The sequence below is a fragment of the Prionailurus viverrinus genome, chromosome A3 (genome assembly GCF_022837055.1).
Source record: "Prionailurus viverrinus isolate Anna chromosome A3, UM_Priviv_1.0, whole genome shotgun sequence".
Lineage (NCBI taxonomy): Eukaryota > Metazoa > Chordata > Mammalia > Carnivora > Felidae > Prionailurus > Prionailurus viverrinus.
Genome location: NC_062563.1, coordinates 64,374,359 through 64,396,458, shown reverse-complemented (window position 1 = coordinate 64,396,458; position 22,100 = coordinate 64,374,359). Strand labels below are relative to the sequence as shown.

The 22,100-nt window shown below is 38.5% G+C and overlaps 2 protein-coding genes across 5 annotated transcripts in view; one reads left to right on the top strand and one right to left on the bottom strand.

Annotated features, from left to right (window-relative positions):
- The window catches only part of PREPL (prolyl endopeptidase like), a 58,134-nt gene extending 43,974 nt beyond the window's left edge, over positions 1-14,160 (top strand). For all 4 annotated transcript variants that reach the window (XM_047851296.1, XM_047851295.1, XM_047851297.1 and 1 more), the window contains 7 exons: positions 998-1,195; positions 3,282-3,457; positions 6,260-6,476; positions 9,581-9,730; positions 10,125-10,248; positions 11,073-11,146; positions 11,520-14,160. In XM_047851296.1, coding sequence (XP_047707252.1) covers positions 998-1,195; positions 3,282-3,457; positions 6,260-6,476; positions 9,581-9,730; positions 10,125-10,248; positions 11,073-11,146; positions 11,520-11,609 — 1,029 coding nt within the window. In that variant the 3' untranslated portion in view covers positions 11,610-14,160. The remainder of the gene's footprint in view (positions 1-997; positions 1,196-3,281; positions 3,458-6,259; positions 6,477-9,580; positions 9,731-10,124; positions 10,249-11,072; positions 11,147-11,519) is intronic.
- Positions 12,283-22,100, bottom strand: part of SLC3A1 (solute carrier family 3 member 1) — a 53,275-nt gene continuing 43,457 nt past the window's right edge. Inside the window, exons 8-11 of the mRNA XM_047851299.1 lie at positions 21,412-21,607; positions 18,485-18,652; positions 17,481-17,597; positions 12,283-12,723 (exon numbers count right to left, since the gene is read on the bottom strand). Coding sequence (XP_047707255.1) covers positions 12,283-12,723; positions 17,481-17,597; positions 18,485-18,652; positions 21,412-21,607 — 922 coding nt within the window. The remainder of the gene's footprint in view (positions 12,724-17,480; positions 17,598-18,484; positions 18,653-21,411; positions 21,608-22,100) is intronic.

The following is a 22,100-nucleotide window of genomic DNA, read 5'->3' as shown; positions in this document are numbered from 1 at the left end:
TCCTTGGAGTGTTCAGGAAGATAGATTCTTTGGACTAATAGTAAGACTTATGCTCTGTGAACATAAACTCTGGCTGTAGTTTCTACAGGTCAGATGATGCACTCTTTATGCACACAGCCCCCACCTACCCTTTTTGAATAATGCCAACCCGTGACATTGCTGTGCCAAGACCTCTGATTTTCTTTCTACAATTACTCGGGAAAGGAAAGGCAATTTTCTTTTAATGTTCTGACTCTCGGTACCATTTCTTATATTCTGCCAGCCTGCTTACCACAATTCTTTGAAAGGTGTAAGAGGGATGTTAGTGGCAGGCTTGAAACTGGACCCTGCTGCTCTGAGAGAATAAATTTTGATTCCTTTCCTTTTTTCTTAAAGTGAAGAATCCTAATCATAATAGCTGTGAGTTTCTCAGAGTGTATGTGCCAGGAAAGGTTTTGTTCTGCATGACAGTTAGCCTGGGGGCTGAAGTTAGAAACAAACTGTGAATGCTTTAGTGCTGCTGAGTGAGTTTGTAGCCCTGGCATGATAACTGTCACCACTGTGGCTGTCTAGGCCACAGGGGAAGGGCTGGTGGGTAAATCATTAAAAAAACACCTGAGCGAGATTTCATGTTCTCTGAGAACGGAGATCTGGAGATGTTGCCGGGTTCTGGAATTATTATTTGATTTGCTCTTATTCGTAACCATTTTACTATTCACTTCCCAAGTTTATACCCAAAATAAATGGCTTTATTAAAGGAGATCCTGTATAAATCCAGAGTCATGATAAACCATTTTCCTATAATTTTTCCTTATTTTATTGGTCATTAATGTGGAGTCCTGTTCATTTGTTACTTGAAATATATTCTGTTGTGCTGAAATAATAGTTAAATGAGGAATTACTTATAATGGATAAAAGTAAACTTGATGTCCACATCATCTTGTTTGTAGCTGACTCAAATTTAATTAATGATACTTAGTGTGGAGATAAAGAGTAAAAATAACTTCTATTTCTTTAGCTTCCTCCTTGGGCCTGTGGATTCATAATGGATACAAATTCAGACCCAAAGAACTGCCCCTTCCAGCTTTGCTCTCCAATACGTCCCCCAAAATACTACACATACAAATTTGCAGAAGGCAAACTGTTTGAGGAAACTGGGCACGAAGACCCAATCACAAAGACTAGTCGTGTTTTACGTCTAGAAGCCAAAAGCAAGGTAAGTCTTTGTAATCCCAACTCTGAGCCCCCATCTACTGCATTCATACTACTTGTCAAGCATTGTGCAGTTGCTGCTGGTGTTACATTAGCATGGGTTTTTGAAGTGAATCTCACATACCACAGTAAGACCCAAATGATCTTAAGGGATCCATGGATTTTTTTTTTTTTTAAATACTCCCGTATTTATTTTAACATGGCTTAGAAAATTTATAGCTAGCATGTCAAGTCATTGATTTCATCAAGGCTTGTTAATATTTGAATTTTGAATTTGAATTTTGAAAGTTGACTTAAAGAAATTGTCAAAGTTGGTTTCTAGGTAATGGCAAAAAATTGTGAAGGTGGTAAGCAGTTGACTAGAGTGCTTGAATCTAGTAGGGAAGATGATTGATGTTGAAGGAGTAAGTGCTAATGTACTGACTGCTGCAAAGGACGCCGTGTTGAGTACAGTGGAAACATGGCACAGGGACCTTACCTAGGCTGGAGGGATCACTGAAGGCTTCTGAGAAAGTGATGTCTCAGGTAAAACCTCGAGGATGATTAAGAATCTAAGTAGAAAAGGGGCAGGAGGAATACATTTGTGTAGAGGCCTGAATTGAGGGAGAAATGGTGCTTTCAAGAAGTAGAAAGGAAGGGGTGCCTGGTTGACTCAGTTGCAAGAGGATGCAACTTTTGATCTCAGGGTTGTGAGCTCAAGCCACATGTTGGGTGTAGAGATTACTTAAATAAATTTTTTTTTAAGTAAAGGAGGACAATATGGCCAAAGTGGAGAGTAAAAGAGGTAAGACTGAGGGCAGAGTGAGAAGTATAAAAGAAAATTTGTGCAAGTGGGGAACAAATTAATAAACTGTGGCCTTTGGATTTAAGGAATTTTCAGACCTTGACCTATCAAACATCAGATAATTTCATATGTGTTGGCAATGAATTATGACACAGCCTTTTTGTCTTTATGAATTTTTTTCTTCGTTGATTTTCTTTTAAATCTTTATTTAAGTGTATTTTTTTAATACAAGAGCAATACACATTTCTTAGAATAAATACAAAAGTGCAGAATGTACAAAGTTTAGATGACTACTTTTCAGTCCCATTTGCTGTACCTCTTAGATATAATTATTGTTTACCATTTATTGTATCACTTTCCAGATTTTTGTGTTTGGTTTTTTGTCAACAGAATATGTTTACAGGGGCGCAGTCGGTTGAGCTTAGTCAGTTGAGCATCCGAATTCAGGTTAGGTAATGATCTCACGGTTCGTTAGTTCAAGCCCCATATCAGGTCCTCCACTCCCAGCGCAGAGCTGGCTTCAGATCCTGTTCCCGTCTCTCTCTCTGCCCCTCCCCCTCTTACACTCAAAAAGAAAAGAAAAAAATATATATTTTTAGGCTTTGTTTTGCTTTAGAAATGTGTAACTATACCATATACCAATCCATCAAAATGTTGTAGTTATCATATCCTAAGTGGAAAGAACAGTGAAACTAAGTGAAATTCTGGCGCTTAATGGTTGAGGATTCTGCCTATAGAGGACAGAAAATTGAGCAGTTAAAACTTCTTTAGTCAGCCTATTTGTAAATACGCAAAGATGTGAAATGTCAGTATCTAGCCATAGGTGTGGGGAAATTAACTATGCTAGTACGTCTAATTTTGGTAGCTATATTTTGACTTAATCTTGAAAGAAAAAAATTACAGTAATAGTAGGTAGTAAATAACTCTTTAAAATCACTTCACTGTCTTGGAAAGCTGCATTTCATAAAATGTTTTCAAGCCTGAGTTTTGCTGCTCTTTTCTAGTTAGCATTATGGGTCAGCAGAATAGCTAAAAATGGGGATGAACCATGATGTATTTTTAAAGACCTTAACCATAACTCTGTTGTCCTTTTTTTTTTTTTTTAAGTAATTTCTATACCCAACGTGAGGCTTGAACTCACAACTCTTAAGAGTCACATGCTCCACCGAGTGAGCCAGCCAGGAGCCCCTCCGTTGTCTCAATTAAATGAAGTTTGTATTCAACATCAGTAAGCAATGCATAAAATTAGGGATAAACTGTTTTAAAAAACTTTTATTTACATTGCGTAGTAACTCTTCATTTCCAGGATGGAAAATCAGTGCCAATGACTATTTTCCACAAAACGGATTCTGAGGACTTGCAGAAGAAACCTCTCCTGGTACATGTATATGGAGCTTACGGAATGGACTTAAAAATGAATTTCAGACCTGAAAGACGGGTGTTGGTGGATGATGGATGGATATTAGCATATTGCCACGTTCGGTGAGTCAACACATTTTACCTGGCACATGAGTGTTGTGACAGATGTCCAGAACAATGCTATATCAGGGAGGAAAGTTTATTTTCTCATTTGTGTTATTGAATTTATGTATTCCTAAACATGTGCTGATAGAAGCTGATTTAACAGACTAGCTGATCCAGAAAGCAAAAGGGTAGATTTTTAGGATCTTGCACCAGATTTTTTTTTTTTTTTTTTTTTTTAATTCTATTGAGACCTCTTTACTTTGGGCAAAAATGAGACCTGAAAGCAAAGCAGTAGGTATATGGTAAATAACAGTAAAACAAGCGACAGCTTTGATGATCACTTTAGAATAGCAAGTATTTAACACATTTTGAAATTAAGTCTATGAATGAGCTATTCTTTTTTTTATATATATATAATTTATTGTCAAATTGGTTTACCCAGTGCTCATCCCAAAAGGTGCCCTCCTCAATGCCCGTCACCCCTTTCCCCTCTCCCCCACCCCCCATCAACCCTCACTTTGTTCTCAATATCCAAGAGTCTCTTATGGTTTGCCTCCCTCCCTCTCTGTAACTTTTTTCCCCCCTTCCTCTCCCCCATGGTCTTCTGTTAAGTTTCTCAGGATCCACATATCAGTGAAAACATATGGTATCTGTCTTTCTCTGCCTGACTTTTTTTTCACTTAGCATAATACTCTCCAGTTCCATCCATGTTGCAACAAATGGCCAGATTTCATTCTTTCTCATTGCCAAATAGTATTCCATTGTATATATATAAACCATTATCTTCTTTCTTTGTCAGTTGATAGACATTTAGGCTGTTTCCATAATTTGGCTATTGTTGAAAGTGCTGCTGTAAACATTGGGGTACAAGTGCCCCTATGCATCAGCACTCCTATATCCCTTGGGTAAATTCCTAGCAGTGCTATTGCTGGGTCATAGGATAGATCTATTTTTAATTTTTTGAGGAACCTCCACCCTGTTTTCCAGAGCGGCTGCACCAGCTTGCATTCCCACCAACCGTGCAAGAGGGTTCCCGTTTCTCCACATCCTCGCCAGCATCTATAGTCTCCTGATTTGTTCATTTTAGCCACTCTGACTGGCGTGAGGTGGTATCTCGGTGTGGTTTTGATTTGTATTTCCCTGATGAGGAATGACGTTGAGCATGTTTTCATGTGCCTATTGGCCATCTGGATGTTTTCTTTAGAAAAGTATCTATCCATGTCTTCTGCCCATTTCTTCACTGACTTATTTGCTTTTCAGGTGTGGAGTTTTGTGAGTTCTTCATAGGTTTTGGATACTAGCCCTTTATCCGATATGTCATTTGCAAGTATCCCATTCCATCAGTTGCCTTTTAGTTTTGTTGATTGTTTCCTTTGTGGTTGCACCAGATTTTTAGAATTCATGTACCAGTCTGTGTACTCTGACTTCATTTTATTTTAGCTGTTTTCAAGACACAAATAATATTTTATGTTTCTGCTTAAAATCCTTCTCCATCTCCCTATCTCCAAAATAAAATCCAAACTCCTTACTTATAGTATTTAACGTCCTAATGATCTGGCTTATCTCTGTAGTGAGATCTTTCATTACTGCCCAGACACACCCTGCACTCCAGCCCTGTTACATCCTTTCAGATGACACTTTCTCCTCTCTGCCTTTGCACATGCTGTGTCTTGATGTTTTCCCTTTCTTTGTGCGTCTCATATTTTCATATTCTCATATTCTTCCTCCAAGACTCGGATTAGGTATCCTCTCCTTCTTAAGCATTTGTTTTAAGAAGTATATACCCCTAACCTAATAAGTGGATGTTCTTTCTACTGTTTCTGTGATAACCTGCAGTACACTTGTGTGAAAGCAGCAACCACATGCTTGGCAGCTCTTTTCTTTCCCCCCAAAATTATGATCTTCAGGCAGGAGATTTTTGCGTGTGTGTGTGTGTGTGTAGATTTTTTTTTTTTTAAGAAAGTTTATTTGTGGGGCGCCTGGGTGGTTCAGTCAGTTAAGTGTCTGACTTTGGCTCAGGTCATGATTTCATGGTTTGTGGGCTTCGAGCCCCGTGTCGGGCTCTGTGCTCAGAGCCTGGAGCCTGCTTCAGATTCTGTGTCTCCCTCTCTCTCCACCCCTCCCCCACTTATGCTCTGTCTCTCAAAAATAAGTAAACGTTAAAAACAATTTTTTTAAGAAAGTTTATTTGTAATCTTGTATCATTTAACCTAATGATTCTCAGCTCTGGGTGTACAGTCATCTGAGGACCTTTTGCTTTTTTATATTTTTAAGGCCAACATTTAGTACAATACCTGAGAAGCAGAAGCAGCAACTCAAAACAGATTTGTTGAGGGAGACCTGACTGGCTTAGAGCATGCTGAGTTTATTGATCCTTGGGTCATGAGTTTAAGCCTCATGTTGGGCATAGAGCTTACTTTGAATGAGTGAATGAGTGAATGAGTGAGCGGAAAAGAGAAAATGACAAATGACTCTTATTTTTTTATAAAAGCATATTTGTGGAACCCATTTTTGACTGTCTCTTATCAGGGATTGACAAACCCTTTCTCTGAAAAACTAAATAGTAAATATTTCAGGCTTTGTAGGCCACCTATGGTCTCTGTTGTATATTCCTCATTGTTTTTTGTTGTTGTTTTTTCTCCCAACCTTTAAAAATAAACCATTCTTAGCTCTAACGCCATTAAAAAAAAAAAAAAACAAAACAAAAAAACAAAACAGGCCTCCAGGTAGTTGTTGCCCACCGGCTATTGTTTGCTGACCCTGAAATATATCATTAATATTTTTTTCCCACTAAAAAATTTTTTTGCCCTTTAATTTCAGGGGTGGTGGTGAGTTAGGCCTCCAGTGGCACGCTGATGGCCGTCTAACTAAAAAACTCAATGGCCTTGCTGACTTAGAGGCTTGCATTAAGACGCTTCATGGCCAAGGCTTTTCTCAGCCAAGTCTAACAGCCTTGACTGCTTTCAGTGCTGGAGGGGTGCTTGTGGGAGCATTGTGTAATTCTAATCCAGAGCTCCTAAGAGCTGTGACTTTGGAGGTGAGTATACTTTGTCTCTTCTATTTACAAAGTGGGAAAGTGGGAAAGCCCTAGGATGCTCTATAAAAAATATTTGTTATATCTTTTCACATTTCTCTCTCTCTCTCAAATATTTTTAAAGAAGTTGCTAACATATTCACTAGCATAGGGAGTATAACAAAACTTTAAAATTTTAAACACAGAATTGTAGCTCTGGGAGAACTTCTGAACTTAATCTAACTGCTTATCCTTTATTTATCCCTTCTTCCTGGACAGTGTTCTTTATTCATCATTGAGAATTTCCACTGAAGAATATTAATGGCTATACTCATTGACCATTTCTTATTTTTAAGAACATGTAGAGTTGGTAGAAAAGAGGCAAAGGATATATGACTCACCAGTTCCAGGGACTCAGGCAGAGCACACTGTGACTCTGGAATTCATGAAATCCGTTGCCTGTGCTGCCCATCAACCTTTTAGTCCTGGATGTAGGGGCTCTCTGTTTTTTAGATACTCCATTCTTAAAGGTCTTTAAGGGGTAGTTTTTCTGTACTTTGATTGAAATATCTTGCTTTATTCTTAAAAGTCTCTACAGTTGACCTTTGAACAACATGGGGGCCAGGGGCACAGACCCATCCCCATCCCCGTGCAGTCAGAAACCCATGATAAACTTTGGACTCCCCAAAAACTTAACTGCAAATAGCCTCCTGTTGAGCAGAAACTTTACCAATAACGTAAGCAGTCGATTAACATGTTTTGTATATTCTATGTATCACATACTATGTTCTTAAAATAAATTAGAGATAAGAAAATGTTATTAAGATCATAAGGAAGAGAAAAAAATGTTTGTACAGTACTGTGTGTATATCTATTGAAAAAATCCAGATGTAAGTGGACTTGCATAGTTCGAACCTATGTCACTCAAGGGGCAACTGTATAGTCTTCCTGGTGTCCAAAATTATGACGTTCTATTAAAGCAGTTCATTTCACCTTCATCACTGTGCTCCTGGTTAGGTACTCTAGAAAATAATGACTGGGATGGAGAGAGCATATTATTTTCAGGTTTCTTTTATTTTGAGGATGGGGCTATATACACTGTGGACTTGTAAATAAGTGTTAAATAATCCTCATCTGTAAATCTACTTTTTTAAGTAGAAATGCTAAATATAGAGGGGGGAATCTATATACAAAGATAATAATAGCAAAGCTATTTACAATATAAAGAAAATACAACTGGTCTGTGACTTTTCGAAATTAGAAAGGAAATAATCAAAAAGTATATGAATATTCATCCCACGTTGCTCATTAGAGTCAACCTGTAAATATCCAACAATAGAGAATTCATAGTTTTAATTAGAAGTACCAAATACCAGCTCTACTTTAAGCAGAAAAGGGATTTTTTAAAAGGTAGTGGGGAGGAGCAGGTATAGTACCAGTCTTAGAGGCTCCACAGCCAGAAACATGTCCAAAATACACCATAAAACTGCCCCAGTGAAGCTATCACTGCCACCACTGCTGCGTACAAGTCCCCTCATACTGCCAGTGCTGCTTCTAAAATCTCAATATAAATGTGGCACGTTTGCCAGAGGAAATTCTCTATGGTCCCTACTTCTTTGAGTCACTAACTTGCCATTCAAAGTTTGGAGCGCATTATGTCTGATTTGGTAGACCCAGGCCATGTAGTTATACTCCACAACTGCAGGGAAAACTAAGAAAGGAAAAACGGGGCATTTAGTACCTCCGTAGTGAGAGGCAGGCTTTGCCTCATAAGGTTAGGGATAGTCTAAATGCAAAAAAGGAGTTCAGATTCTAGGCAGCTGGAAGGAACTGCATTTGCCTGCTAGGTTAATGCCAATACAAGAGAAAGCTGAAAAGCATTAACAGAATACTATAAGCTAAGTGAAAAAAAGCAGCTGCTGTTTTACTAAATGTTTTAATACTGGTTATAAGCCAGTGAGTGATTTTTTTCTTAATTTCAATTTGGATACTATCTAGACTTTCTTCAATCAACATTTATTGCCCATATTTTAAGGTAAAATGTCCAACTGATAAAGTAGGGCTTACTCATGTGTTGGGGTTTTTTTTAATAATTTTTAATGGTGATAAAATAACAAAATTTACCATCTTAACTATTTTTACATGTATAGTTCAGTAGTGTCCAGTATGTTCACATTGTTGTGGAACCAGTCTCCAGAACTCTTTCCACCTCGCAAAGCCAAAACTCTACACTCATTGAATAGCAACTCCCCAGTTCCCCCTTCCCCTCAGAACCACCACTCTCCTTTATGTCTCTGAATTAGAATACCTGTACCTCCTGTAAATGGAATCCTACATATTTGTCTTTTTGTAACTGACTTATTTCACTTGGAGATATCCTCAAGTCCTCAAGGTCCATCCATTATTGTAGCCTATGTCAGAATTTCCTTACTTTATAAGGCTGAATAATAATCTGTTGTGTCATTGTGTATATTTTGCTTACCCGTTTATCCACCATTGGACACTGGGTTGCTTCCGCCTTTTTGGCTGTTGTGCATAATGCTGCTGTGACTATGGGTATACTCCTCAAGACTCTGATTTACCTAGGAATGTATTTGCTGGATCATATGGTAATTCTAAGTTTGATTTTTTGAGAAACTAGCATACCATCTGCACCATTTTACATTCCCACCAATAGTGCACAAGGGTTCCAATTTCTCCACATCCTTGCCAACACGTGTTATCACTTGTTATTTTTGTTTCTTTTTAATAGTACCCATCCTAATGGATGTAAGGGGTAGCATTTATTACTTTCATATAAAATGTACACTAAGGCATCAAACTAAAAAATTGTGAAATTAGAAGATAAACCCATATATATATATATATATATATATATATATATATATATATATATATCTGAATACCTTAAAGGCCAGTTATAAATCACAGGCCCTAGTTAAGGACTGAGTAGGTCTGAGTAGTCTACCTCCTGGGAATCAGCGTGGCTTCTTGACCTTTGTTCTCTCATGTCAGCATTTATATTCATAAAGTATATTTTTCTGAAATTCATTCTACCAATTTGTTAGTCAAAGTTTAAATTTCTTTGGCTTTGTGGGGTTTTTTTGTTTGTTTGTTTGTTTTTTTAGGCACCTTTCTTGGATGTTCTCAACACCATGATGGATACTACACTTCCTCTGACATTAGAAGAATTAGAAGAATGGGGGAATCCTTCATCTGATGAAAAACACAAGAACTACATAAAACGTTACTGTCCCTATCAAAATATTAAACCACAGGTAGTGAATAACAGTTCTGATAAACTATCCTAAAATGATAGAAAAGATAATCAAAAGAATACTTACCCATGCTGACCCGGAATTTTGTAGGGCTTTAGATTGTTTCTGCTTATAATACCCAAACAACTTTCAGCACCATCTCTGCTCATACTCCATGTTTGTTTCAATGTAATAGTTCAGAATAGGTTAGATGTGGTCATGGTCTCACTAGCCAAGAAAAGGGTATTCCAGGTAGCAAGTGGTCTAGTACTATGATACTGTAGATCTCTCAATATGAAATGAGAAGAAATTATCTAGCACTTAGGTCAAAAAAATGGAGTTATTTTTCATAACCTATAAGGTAGAAAAGGACCATAAGGAATAATGCAAATCTTGTACATCTATTTTCTTTCAGCATTATCCTTCCATTCACATCACAGCTTATGAAAATGATGAGCGTGTACCTCTGAAAGGAATTGTAAACTATACTGACAAACTCAAGGAAGCCATTATGGAGCATGCTAAGGACACTGGTGAAGGTAGGAGACCACCTGGAAGCAGGGAGCATAGCTAAATGTTCTGTTACCTACCACATACTGCTCAGATTAGTACATTTTATTTCACAGACCAAATCATCTGCCCGTGAGTTTGGACAGTTGGTTTTCCTGTGTTGACTACTGAGTTGAGGCATACCTAATAACTATATCTGACTTGCCCCTTTTTCAAAGGACAGTCTTAAAATAAGGTAGGCAAGGCACAAAGAAAAATACATTTAAACATCAAAGTATAACTTAGAGATATACTGTCATACAACACTCATTCATTTAACAATATGAATTGAGCCATTATTCCTGGAAACTTCTAGAAAAGCTTTTGCTCTGGAGCTTCAGTGTCCAAACTAGCTGTGTTAATTTCCTCTAGATCTTTCCATTTCATTGCACAGGAACTCTTACCTTTTTCTTCCTTATTAGCAAGACCCTCTGAGCTCAGGGTGGAAGGGACCCACATGCAAGTTTCAGTCACCTTGTTTTCACCTCCATGCCTCACACTTACACATTGCAAAAGTTGGCATTTCCAGGTCATAAGACTCTGATTCCACAGGGCCATTGGCTTCCTCTTGCTTCACAACCTTCTCCATGTGGCCCAACAAGTCTCTTCCATCCAGTGTCCTCAGCCACTCATCCTCCTGTTGCTTTCTCTGTTTCAGAAATTTGTCTTTTGCTGCTTGCCCCCTCCCATCTCTTACTTGGTGATAGTTTATGCCTTTTTCCTTTGCTATTATTTTAATAGCGTACTTGAGAGGAAAGGGGAGAAATGAATCTCAAACAAACCTTCTAATTGTTGCATATGTTAACTCTTTCAGGCTACCAGGCCCCCAATGTTGTGTTAGATATTCAGCCCGGAGGCAATCATGTGATTGAGGATTCTCACAAAAAGGTATGTTTTCAAACCCCTCTCAGTTGACAGATGCCCAAGTAGAGATCTGTCACTGTCACCATTTCATTGGTTGCAGCAGAGTTTATGACAGCTGCTTTGTCACTGTCTGGTCTGTGGCTGAGGCCCAAGAGCAGAAGGAAGAATGCTGAGTCGAGAAAAGGTTCCCTCTTATACTTGATAAGTGAGTGCTGTTAAAGAGAGTGATGGAATCTTACCTGTTTGGGAGCACCTTCTGCCTCTGTCCCCAAATAAAAGTAGACTTGCCATAAATGGCTGACTTTGTGGTTAGGTGAAGATGGATAGACAAAGAGATGTAGCCCTCGAGTTTTACCACAAAGGCCTTTATCTAATTTTTTAAATGCATTTCTTTTAGATTACAGCCCAAATTAAATTCTTGTACGAGGAACTTGGACTTGACAGCACCAGTGTTTTCGAGAATCTTAAGAAATACCTAAAATTCTGAAACGCTGCATTCCATGGGAATTGGAAACACACTGAAATATTTCATAGTCTTATTTCCAATTGGGTAAGCAACAGTGAGATTTTTTTTTAAGTTAGTAATTTTTTAAAATTTGCTTCTCCATCCACATTTTGTCTCGTGTATATCTCACTTGATTCTACTGCTCTGTCCTTTGGCACACGTGCCCTTTAACCTAGGAAAGGGGTTTTCAAACCGTGCTCCTCAGAAGGACACGGAGGACAGGGTGAAGGAAGGTTTGGTGACAACACAACTCTCCCAGCTCCCCCTTCAGAACAGCTCTGTTTCTGTCTGTCCGAACTAACATTTCCTTTGAAAAGTTTACAAATCAAGGTCCTGCCTCTTTGCTAATGAACACTTTTAGACACGTCAGCAGTAAGTCCTCCAGTTTCTACGTCTGTATTTTATGAAAAGAGGTAACATTCTTCACATTAGAATTCATTAGTCCGGGGTCCTCAGGTGTCCCGATCATCTCTTACGCTGATGCTAGCTCAATAAAGTTACAAGTTCCTGCAAGCGATAGTTTTATTATTTTTAAAAAACATTTGAGAACCTTTTCTAAAGCTGTTACATTCACGTTGTATTACCCAGCCGTCTGTGGTGCATGCAGTTACTGCACATGCTTAGGAGGGAACAGGACGTCAGTGTCTTCATCTCTTTAACACAAGCTGTGCAGTAGGTTTAATGTGCTGGAATAGCACGCCCGATTAGAAACAAAACATCTGTCTCTGAAAGCTGTTTGGTGATGAAGGAGATTCTTCGTGTTGTATTCAAGGACGAGGCCTTCTCCTTTGTCCAGTAAAATGTCATGCGTATCAACCTCACCGCCCTTGTCGGCAAAACTGGTACTTAACCTTATGCTTGCTCTTGTGGGAATATTGGGAACCATTTCCTTTAGATTTAGCGGTGAGGAGTCTCCAAAATTCAGAACCACCAGAAAGACTCGGTCGATGCCATCCAGCTCTCTTGTGTACACGACAGAGTGGCTGTTATTCCTCAGATAGCAAAACCAGCCCCTGCTGAGGAGCAGCTCATTGACATGAAGCAAACTTAATTCTTGATAGAACTTCAGTGCTGATCTGGGCTGAGTCTTTTGGACCTATTTTAAAAAAAAAAAGAAAAAATTAATTATTCACTTCTCAAATAGTTGTTAGCAGGTTTTTTTTTTTTTTTTTTTTTTTTAGTAGTCTTAGTATCAAATAAGGAACTTATTTCCCAAAAAAGTTTGCTTCGGTTTTGCCCATTAAAATGACTACCAAATTGTAAGTATTGATAGGTTGGTAAGAGTAGTTTATTTAACTACCGAGAGATACTGCAAATGCAGGGAGTCATTGGGTGCACAGCGTTCTGCTCGCATTTTGGCCAGACGTTATGAGAGACCAAATTTGACTCCACTTTAGGTATCTCAAAACAGTGTCCCTGTCTAAGTTACCTGGTGTTTAACTTGCCTAACTACAGTCCCTTTATGCTACATTGTAACTGGAAGAAAGGCTGCCACTGTGGCCATGAACTGGGAGGGCTTCCCTGTTCTCTTTTGTAGAATAGTTTGGAGGTCTCTTTAACTTCAGCAGACACGTGTTCCTTACGTAGCCAGTGGTGAACAGAAAGTTGCAAAAAAGGACGCAAAGCAAAATGCTGCCTACAGGGAAAGTTTAAAAATTATACTTCTTTAATGTGTGTTCATTAAAGAAGATTGGGGTTTATTTCACAGCTATATAGAACATACATAATTTAATTTCAAGCGCCTTCTCCTGTGATTATAGTAAAATGTCATTTTAATAACAGGATAATGTTTGGTTGAATGGATATACCAAATTTAAAACCATCCCTCTCATTTCAGCATTCAGCTTTCTAATATTTTCTCATATTTTTAGTGCCTCTCCCGTATTTGGATTATTTATTTAGGACAGAAAGACAATTACTACGTCAGAGAGTATGTATACTTGAAACATAATGCCAAATTAGTCTTCATAAGAGCTGTTGCCAAATCAGTGGTAATGTTCATTTCCGTGGACTCTTGCCAGCCATGTTGACTGCGGCGGTGGTGGCTGTCATTGCTGTTATCATTGTTGTTGCTGCGGGGCAGGTGCCTAATGTGTGGTCTTCAGTGAACATCTACTGAATGTTTGAAAAATGTTTATTCTCTGTTATCAGGCACAAAGGTATTTATGGTACATGTATATGGTATATGTATATGACTTGTCAAATTACTATTAACATTTTCTATAGCCTTAGATGATGCATGGAAAAGCATAGTTCAGTGCCACTCACATAAGAAGTGCCCAGTAAGTGTTAACTATTATCTGTGTCTACTTTCTAGAAGTATGTTGAAGTGTCTCTCTGTAATTGTGGATTTGTCAGTTTCTCTTGGCATTTCTCATAGTACTTGTTTTATATATTTGGACGCTATTGTTAGATGCATAGATCATGACTTGTAGTGGAATGTTCTTTAACAGTTTTTGAAAATTACATTGGTCTCATAATGCTTTTCATATTGAATTCTATTTTGTCTGCTATTAAATATTTCCACACCTGCTTTTTGTAACCTTATTTTTTTTTAATAGGAAATCCATGCACACAGTATAAAATTCATTTATAAGAGGAATATTTAAATAAGGTTTTTCCTAACACCATCCCCTTGCTTTTCACCTTTTGTCTCAGAAACAGACACTATTGCTATTTATGCTACATCCTGTGCCTTTGCAAATAGATGTAAATATACTTTTTCTCTATACAAGTGGAGGCATGCTACCATAATGGACTCTGTTTCTTAGTACAGGGTAGAGATGGTCTCATGATACCAGTGCATTCTTTTTAAAAGCTGCATACTAGTCCATTGTGTAAGTCAACCATAATTAATTCTCTTGATAAAATATTTAAATCATTTCCAGAGTCTTCTGCTATTAAAAACAATGTTGCAGTGGAGATCCTTGAATATTTATCATTTTCCACATATATAAGTATTCTCGGAATGAAATTACTAAAAGGTTATATGTGCATTTTTTGTTTTAGCAATGTCTCTATATTGGATTTTGTCTCTTTACCTTAATCTGAGAGTTTTTATCTTTTAATAGGTGAATTTGACCCACTTATATTGGTGATTGCCATGTGTTTGGACATACTCCTACAGCCTTATTTTTTATTTATATTTGTACTATTGTTTTCATCCTTTTTACATCGGTTGTTTTGATGTAATATTTTTCCTTCTATTCTTTGAAAATGACACTCTTAAAATTGTAACGCCTGTTTTAAAATATACTTTTCTCAACATCCGGAGCAGTGCTGTCCAGCAGAACTTCTGCAGTGCTGGAAGTGTTCTATCTCTGGGCTAAAGTGGTAGCCCCCAGCTGCTCTGCACTTGACGCGTGCTAGTGTGCCACAGGAAGTGAATTCTGCATTGTTCAGTTGAGTTACTCTGTGTCCATGCCCTGAAAAGAGTGCTTTAGCCTGCTCGCTCACACATTCTCTGTCTTTTCTCTCCCCTTCCCTGCTGCCACTTCCCATATAGAAATCAATCACTAAGATTTTTGTTCCAGAATATCTTACTAATCTTACTTTACATGATGTACCAAAAAATATCCTGAAGTTCTGTTGATTCCTTTCCTTACTGTGTTTTATACATCATGTATTATTTTTTTAACATTTTTTTATCTTTAATCTTTATACCCAACGTGGGGCTTCAACTTAAAACCCCAAGATCAGGAGTCACATGCTCTACTGACTGAGCCAGCCAGGCACCCCACATCCTGTCTTTCTTTTAGATTCATCTTTTTGTTTTGTTTCAGTCCCTGATTATTCTCTCACAAGCTATGGTAAAATTTATTTATGGTAAAATTGGGGTGCATGCTTTTCCAAGTCTATATTCATGAACGCTAGTTTGAGTGGATATAAGATTGTAGGTTTAGAATCAAGTTTCCATCATAGCGTTAAAGATTGAAGTTCTGATATGTTCTAGGATCCGCTTAAGCAAGTCCAGTTCTCAGTCCTTTGCTTGGGCAGTCTGTTTTGCAGTTTGGTTTTGGTTTCTGCATATTTTTAGACTTTTTTTCTTTATTCTTGCCATTTTTCTTTGAATATATAGTTCCCTCTGGTTTCTCTTCTCTTCTAGAATTTCATGTTGCAATTTCTAGATTGATTGCATATCAAAAATTTTCTCTTCATACTGTTATTTGCCTTTTTTCAGTGCATTCTGGGGGAAGTCTCTGGATCAGTTTTCCAGCACCCTAATTAGAATTTCTGTTTCAGTCTTTCACAATGTTTTACGTACCTACACGCTCTAATCACTTTTTTTTAAGTTTTACTTATTTAAATCACCTGTACACCCCACGTGGAGCTCAAACTCAGAACCCCAAGGATCAAGAGACACATGCTCCACCCACTGAGCCAGCCAGGCTCCCCTCTGATTCCTTTTTTAAGAGAATCAAGAGACTCCATAAGACAATATAACAATAACAAAGTCTTCTGTTTGCCATATTTCCTCTACTTTAACAGTTTTCTGTTAAGAGTGGTGTTCTCTTCCATCCTCTTAATTTTTCTCCAATGTGTCTTTCTTGGCGATCCATTTACTTTCGCATTTTGATACTCCTTGTCTTTGGTTGTCTGCCTTTAGTCATTATGAGAAGCTTGATTTTACTTTCTTTTAGAAATTAAATTCTTACCTGTCTCTAGGGCTCTTATGAATGTATTTTATTAAATAGCTTAGCCTGAGACATTGTGTTACGATTTAGCATTCCTCCAAGCATTACTCCTGATCATTTGAAAGACTTGGTTAATGTTATAGAAAAAATTGTTTTAATTTGCATTTATCTTTTTTCATCTTTCTGGTATATATTTTTATGTAGGATTTCTTAACCTCTTGGACTCAAATTGAAAACCAATAGATGCATTTACTCTCAAACACAAATGTTAAAACACATATTTTTTGTTTTCAAGGACCTAATACTATCCCAGAAGCCTCTGTGGAGTTTGGAGCAGGGAGTTGTGGAAATAGGAGGGTTTGCATGAAGCTCAAAACAGATTAATAACCTGGGGAGGCTGCACTTACTGTGATGAGCACTGAGTAATGTACAGAATCGTCCCATCACTGTTGTACACCTGAAACTGATATAATATTGTGTGTCAGCTATATTTCAGTAATTTTTTCAAAATCTTACGAGATTGTTTTCAAAATACTTAGTAGATTGTGGTAAGGGGAGATTTTTGCTTTAAAATTTTTAAGTCTCATGGGATGCCAGGAATTTCTCTTCTCCTGAGGTGGTTTAAACAATGACATTTTCACTAGTACGTGACTCCACCTGAAGCCATTTCATAGTGTCCTGGTCCAAGGAAATGTACTTAGCCCTTTGCCAAATTGAGCAAACAGATTTTCTAAACAGGAATGCGCATATTCCAGCAACTCCAGCTGAATCTGGCAACCTTGACTACTACGATGATAGAAAACAGTGTAGCCAAAAGCCAAAGGGTGTGCTTTTCGAGAACAGCTCCTTTTAGGATTTGGTGACATCTTGGTTTCTTCAGGTAATTATCCTTAATCTTCTTTCCTTCCTTTCAAAGGCGGGAAAGGAGGACAGATAGCTGGGCTTGCTGAAAGACCTCCATAAAATCTCCTTAATAGCTCAGAGTTCTCAAAGTCATTCCAGTGATTAGCTGTGTATTCCATAGGATACTCCACATGGTGCACTTCTGTACCAGCCTGTACTTCCACAAAAACATCACTTAAAAACTCTAAGTCTATGTGATTAATTTAAAGAGAGCATCAGTTAAGGTCTTGGGCACCCTCAGGGTGACTGTTCGTTGTCAGCACAGAAACTCATTTCCTATTTCTGGAATCAGCATAACATTTTCATTGATACTTACATCAACATTCACAGTGTGGTAATCTGAACTGGTGGGTAACCACGTGTGACTGGCTTCAGAAAAACCAGCATTTGAGCTATTGTCCCACTGCATCGGTGACTTGGAGAAAAGGGTATCCTGTGTCAAAGACCATAAAGAGAAAACAATAGTTATTAAAAAAATATAATTTGGTCATGGTTTACTTCATAATTATTTAATTCCCTGTACTTCTTAGTACTTGTATTTATTAGCATTCATAATGAAAAAGCTTCAACATTCAGTACATAAACCGGCTTCTCACTTTTAATTGGAAAACAGTGACATCTTGAGTTTGAATAGATTATGGTAACTGGACTTTGATACATGCTTAGAATCTTTGCAGCTTTTCCCTAAAAATGAGTAACGTAGGATTTCAAAATGTGCGATTGCCAACACGTTCTGTGGTGTAGTGGCGATGAGTTCAGGTATGCACCCATGTACAAGTAAGCCTAAATTCTGCCCGCTTTTATTCAGCCTGGTTGTTGCACGTGAACACACACACACAAATGTACACCAAATGTTAGGGAAATTGGATCTCCAACACTGCAAGCTAACCACACAGATTATTATGGGTTCGCCTAAGAACACAATTTTGAGATCCATAGCCTCACAAACAAAAACCACTCAAGTCTGGGGCTGTGCATTACATTTGTTAACATGAAAGGAAGAATCTTTGTGCTGTGGTCAGAATCTAGCAGTACAGACCTCTGTGTTCCAGGTAGAGGGCACTGAGTAATATTCCCAACTCAGAACACAGGTTCTCAAATTCTAGTATGTCTACGAATCAGCTGGAAAACATCTTTAAAATGTAGATTCCTGGGCTCTACACAAGAAATTCAGTTGTGCGGCTTAGGAAACAGTATTCTTAGCTCCCAACAAAGAAAGGTGACTGTCTAATAGTACGAAAGGAAAGCAAAATAATCGTTTTCGTCAGTAGAATAGAAGTAAATTCTCTAGTTTCATGTAGTTAGATTATATTAACTTACAACGTCATAGCTTTCGTTGAGATTTGTGACTAAAATATTTCTCATTCCTATTTCTTCCCCATAGTAAGTTATGGGGGTTCCAGGGAGTGTGAAAACAAGCATGTTCATGATGTTGACATATTCTGCCCCCAAACGAGAAGTCAGCCGGGCACGGTCCGGTCCACCGATCTGAAAGGCAGATATTTTTAAGGACGTAGCTTAATATACAGTTGTCTGGAAAACTTACCCTATTGCACAAAAAGTTCATCAGGCAGAAAAACAAAGTTAGCTGTGAGTACCATGGTATCAGCAAGCCTGGCTTTGAGTACCAATGCTGCTTACTGCTTGCTATTTGCTGTGTAACTGACCAATTTACTGTCTTGGCCATTATGATCAACAGAATGGTGTTAACAATTTACTTCGCAGTGATGTTGCAAATGTGATAAAGTGTACGAGGGTGCATGTTAATATTTTCACACATTTGGATGAGAGAATATGGACAGGAAACAAAAATGTTTACCCCATTGAGGGCACAACAAGGAGGGAACAGGTGGAAGGGGTAGGAGCAGTTTCTGGTGTGTGTGACTTGAACTATTCGAAACAAATTTTAAAGATAAATCAACTTTTATAGAGAAATGTACACAGTCTAAGAGAAAATTTTCTAATGTGTTTCCTGTTTTTAAATTTGGTATTTCTATGCTGAATTCTCTAATTACATATTATGATATATATTACCTAGCCCTTAAGAGTTTATTTAAATCACCTAGCAGTTCTCTCCATATACCACAACTCGGTCTCATGTGCATTTGCTGAGCATGGACTTTCAGTTTTGAAAAAGTACTTTCGGGGTACCTGGCTGGCTCAGTCGGAAGAGCATGCAACTCGGTCCTGGGTGAATTCAAGCCCCACATTGGGTGTGGAGATTACTTAAATAAATAAGCTTTAAAAAAAAAATTCTTTCCCACCTACCTTCTATCTTCTTGCCCTCCTCCCCTGTCAGGTATTCTCTCCAGTGTACAATGATGAAACGACAAGCTCTGAGACGTTATATCACTTATTCAAATTAGGGTATAATGCAAAACCAGCCTTTGATTTTGAGTCTAAGAATAGGAACTTGGTTGTTACAGTTCACGAAAAAAGGAGTTTTGTTTTTTTTTTTTTTTTTAGATGTACTAAAAACTATCTACAGTTACCTTTTTGTAGACCACTGTAAATTATTTCTCTATTTTTATGGTCAGAAAAGTCAAATATCACCTCTGTTTATTTTCATTATCTCGAGAGCATTTGATAAGAAACCCTATGGTTTCTCAAACTTTCTGGACTTAGGGCACTTTCAATTTCAGGACTGAAATCAAGAAATATTTCCGCAGGTAGTTCACAGCAGTGGACAGAGATTGGGGCCTCTCATAGGCTGAGATCCCAGTCACCTAAGCTAATGGAGACTCTCAGTATATGAAAAATACAAGTGCTAAAACTCCATTATAAAATAGAGAAGGGCCTTGTGGAATGGTGGAGGAAAGACCTCCAAAATCTCAAGGAGAATGCTGGCGAAAACAAAATCCACTGTTTCAGAACTCTGGAAACTAGCTAAAGGCCTTCAGTAATCTTAAGAAGTATTTACTCAAGAAAAACAGCAAGCTTTGTGTCATTTTAACTGGTCCTGAACTCCTGCCCCTTGGATCTACGATAGCCTTGAAAACCTCAGTCTAGCAACTACTGTAGCTGTGAAAACCAGGAGCTACCGGGTAGTGGGGGGCGGGGGGGGGGGGGGGACGGTGGGCAGAATAGGTTTAGAGTTCACCAAAAGCTCCATTTAGAGAACTGTCACAATTTGACCTTTCTAGCACTCGCTTTTAGTTGGATTTTTTTTTTTTAATTAGAAAGATGCCCTATCCCTGAGATATTGGCCAGAAATAATCAGCAACAGTTATTTAGCATCACATCTGCCTGAGGAGGTATTGCCAATTGGGGCTAAACAGAGACCAAAAACCTTAAAAGCTGGGGAATGAGGTGACCATAAGAGCCTTTGAAAGGCTCTGACAGATTTTTGGAATCTGGAACATGTGCAGATACCCTGGGAAGACTTGAGAAGGCTCTAATCTCTCATCTCTGGCTAACCTTGAAACTCAGTGCAAGCAGAAAGTGAAGACTAAGGTAGAACTACCAACTGCCTGCCAAAGTGCTGAAAGCACACCCCAACACACACAGTCCCTCAGCAAAGGCTGGGAGACTTCATGGTTCACCGTATTTCAGGAATCTCTTCAAATCATTAGTTGATAATCTGACCAAGCAGACACTTCAGTGGCCACACCCAACAAAGAGTACAGATTTTACAAAATTAATCCAGGGAAGTCACTAAAGAAACAGCAACAATAAACACCAGGGAGGAGAGAAGGGGTTTTCCTACATTACTACATTATTTAAAATATCCAGTTTTCAACAATAAAAAGGAATGCAAAGAAAACAGGAAAATACAACCCATAATAGAAAAAGCAGTCAATAGAAAATGTGGATGAAGAAACACTGGCCTAGCAGACAAAGACATTTAAGTCAACTGCTATCCATATGTTCAAAGAAAAGTGTGAGGACAGTGTCTCATCAAATAGATACTGTCAATAAAAAGGATAGAAGAAAGAACCGGAAAGAAATTTCAGAGTTGAAAAGTATGAGCACTGAAAGGAAAAACTCATTGAGAAGGGCTGGACAGATTTGAACTGACAGAGAAATCAGCAAACTCCAAGACCGATAAGATTAGTCTGAGAACCAGAAGAAAAAGAATGAAGAAAAATGACAAAAACCTGGTCAGAAGCTGGGATAGGCCTGGCTCCCTGAAGAATCACCGATGAAGGGAAGGGTGACGCCTGTTTACAGACCTAGCCCTCGAGTTAGGGGTGACTATTCAACAGGCACCACAGCCCCAGACGTGCTGATCAGGCATGAGGACTTACCATCCAGTTAGGCCATTTTCCTTCTGGCATGTTTTCCATCCAGGATGTGATAACCTCAAACACACCGTTCCCAGAAGGAGCGTTCAGCTCACTGAGATAATTGTTGAAGGGAAAATCTGCTTCTTGGACAAAAGGCAACCCGTAGTACATCATGGTCCTGTCAATGCTCTCTCCGTAGGCTTCAATCCCCATGAACCTGGAAGAGTTGGCAGGGTGCAGTGTCCTCAGGGCCCGTCAGGGGACTGAGAAGCGTTCTGCAGCTGCTTCCGTCTGCTGGACTCTTACCCACATCCAGCTGGGCTCGCTAGGAAGCAGAATCAAGCCACATGGCCAAGTAGTGGCATGCCTGCTCACCTGGACTCTTTCTCACTTCTCATGGACAATAAACCCAAGGACTAGCCTAATACTATGCCGTGCCTGAGAGTTAGGAAATACATTTGGGGACGCCTGGGTGCCCTAGTTGGTTAAGCATCCGACTCTTGATTTCAGCTCAGATCATGATCTCACAGTTCTCAGTTCAAGCCATGTGTCAGGCTTGAGTACGGAGCCTGCTTGGGATTCTCTCCCTCTCTCTCTGCCCTTCCCCTGCTCATGTTCTTTGTCTCTCCAAATAAACATAAAATACATTTGGATATCAGTCAATACTGTTCTTTCTTTCTAAATCTGATTAAAACTCAGTAACTTCCAGG